General features: G+C 37.5%; 1 protein-coding gene across 2 annotated transcripts in view; it reads left to right on the forward strand.

Annotated features, from left to right (window-relative positions):
- The window catches only part of LOC107085955 (phosducin-like), a 4,843-nt gene extending 3,475 nt beyond the window's left edge, over nt 1-1,368 (forward strand). For both annotated transcript variants that reach the window (XM_015376651.1, XM_015376652.1), the window contains exon 3: nt 324-1,368. In XM_015376651.1, coding sequence (XP_015232137.1) covers nt 324-839 — 516 coding nt within the window. In that variant the 3' untranslated portion in view covers nt 840-1,368. The remainder of the gene's footprint in view (nt 1-323) is intronic.
- Nucleotides 1,369-2,636: the final 1,268 nt, after the last annotated feature.

Raw genomic sequence — 2,636 nt, forward strand, 5'->3', positions numbered from 1 at the left:
CCTCAAAGCCAACGCTGATTGGACGTTCGTTTGGTGAACGGCTCCAAATTTTCTTTAACGGAGTCTCCAGACTGATCTGCGAGTGAAATCTTGAAAGCTCGCGAGATCAGGATGGTCTCACGAGGCTAGCATGAACTTGCTCTAAATGCCAATATTGCTTTATAAAGGTTTTCTGCTTTACCATGATATAGATTTTAGAGACTGAGGTGGAAAAGCTTGTAGGAACATGAGAAAAAGATTGAAAATGATCCTTTTTTGTAACTGATGTCATCAATTTTTCAGGTGTTCATTGAGCCCTGCTTTAAAATCCCCTTTTTTCCTAGATGAGCGTCCAAGAGTATGAACTGCTTAAAGAAGAGGATGAAGGATGTCTGAAGAAATACAGGAGACGATGCATGGAAGAGATGCACAGCAAGCTCAGCTTTGGGCCCAGGTTTGAAGGTGTGCATGACCTGGACAGTGGCGAGGCCTTCCTCGAAGTCATCGAGAAGGAGCATCACAGCACAGTGGTGGTCGTTCACATTTACAAGATTGGGGTGAAAGGATGCGAGCAGCTCAATAGCTGCCTGGACTGCTTGGCCACAGAGTATCCCACTGTCAAGTTCTGCAGGATTGATGCCGTCTCATCCGGTGCTGCCGAGCGTTTTTCGGATGAGTATTTACCTACGCTGCTGGTGTACAAGGCCGGGGAGCTCATAGGAAACTTCCTGTCCTGCACACAGCATATGAACGAGGAGTTCTTTGCTACCGATGTTGAAGCTTTCCTCAACAGTTACGGTCTGCTCCCAGAAAAAGAGCTGCCTGGGGTGGAGGATGAAGAAGAAAATGATGTAGAATAAAAAAGAAGGAGGAAATCATCTACAACAAGAGGTTCGGAAAACTAAATAAATCGGTATATAAATGAAATATCCAACTTTTATTTTTGACTTCGACAAAGAGAAGATACAAATATTTTCCTCTATAACACTAGTGTTGGATTATTTCTTGAATATATATTTTATGCATATGTACAGGTTTTGAAAAACGTTTGATACTTGGATAAAGGATTTGCTAAATAATGATCAGAAAACACTGCATTCCTCATTATCAGCTTAAAAAAAGCCAAAACAGGATAACTGTAAAGATAAACACATTAGTGGGTTTTTTTTTTTTTTTTTTGCTGTTTGCTTTTCATTTTAAGGAGATATTTAATGCTGTCGATTCATTCTCAGTATTTTTTTTTTAGATTTGAAAGTATGGATGTATACTCTGGAAATGTTCACCCATGAGCTATTCCTCTTGTAATGTGACATATTACACACTTGTCCTGTATAGTATTTGGTTTGTATGTTTTTTCTGATGAATAAATTAATGGTAATAAAAACCTTGAAGCCCTTGAATTAATAAAAAGGTTTTACAGTGTTTAAAGTCTACAATAACAATTAAATATGACTAAATAGTCTATGCTTGTGTACAGTGCACACTGTAGCCACAGCTGCTGACTGTAGAACTGCAGAGTTGCAGAAGTGATGCTGCCAAACAATCAGCACCACCAGCAGAGGTAAGTAGAGATCCCAAAAATGGTACTCTAGCAAGAGTAACACTACTTGATCATATTTTTTACTCAATTAAGAATAAAAGGTAGCCATTTAGATTCGATTCAATTCAATTCAGTTTATTTCTATAGCGCCAATTTACAACACATTTCATGTCAAGGCACTTTAAAGTTCTCCAGATCATCCAGTCAGATTGATTCAAAGTTTTCTATCCAAGGAATACCAGTTGATTGCATCGACGCATTGACTCGAATGCAATCCCTCAAACTAAGCATGCTCGTAGTGACAGTGGAGAGTAAAAACTCCCTTTTAACAAGAAGAAACTTCCAGCAGAATAAGGCTCATTGTGAGCGGCCATCTGCTGAGGCCGACTGGGGTTAAATTTAAGAAATAACTTTAGTAAAAAGCATTTGGCAAAAAAGGCTATTTAAGTACTGAGTTACTCATAACATCTGCTATCTGAAATTATCTAATAGAGAACAACCAAAATGTAAAGTTACGTGCAAATTCTAGTATTCTTAAATAATTAAAATAACCAAATAATCAAAAAGTAAAAATACTAGGCCAAACCCAACTTCATTCTAAAATATAATTTCTGAAACCAGTACCTTCAGTGACAATATTTACTCCTTATTGGATATTAGCTAAAGCTAATGTCACAGAGTTTAACTAAGCTTGCGTTCAGAAAAAACATCTATTTTCTACAGTAACATGAACCATTTCCTTGTCTGAAGCACTTCTTGTATGTTATTCGAGTTGGTTATTCACACTGGATGGAGTAGCAAAATATTTTACTCAAGTAAGAATAGCCATATCTAATTAAGGTATCACTCAAGTAAAAGTGAAAACTATGGTGATAAAAACTACTGCTAAAAGTATTTTTTTTTGTCAGAAAGTTATTGAAGTATGTAACTAGTTACCACCTCTTACTACTAACAGTAGGTGAGGCGGGAGAAGTGTGCTGCTTAAGGACTGAGACGGACAGAGTGGAAGCTTGAACACTTTAACCCATTGGCTACAGGATGAACGCCTACCTCCGAGTCCCATTAAGCCAATATTATTCAATGCAATTCAATTTCCTTTATGTGAATTATACAGTCA

Source organism: Cyprinodon variegatus, unplaced genomic scaffold (genome assembly GCF_000732505.1).
Source record: "Cyprinodon variegatus isolate N-32 unplaced genomic scaffold, C_variegatus-1.0 Scaffold138, whole genome shotgun sequence".
NCBI lineage: Eukaryota > Metazoa > Chordata > Actinopteri > Cyprinodontiformes > Cyprinodontidae > Cyprinodon > Cyprinodon variegatus.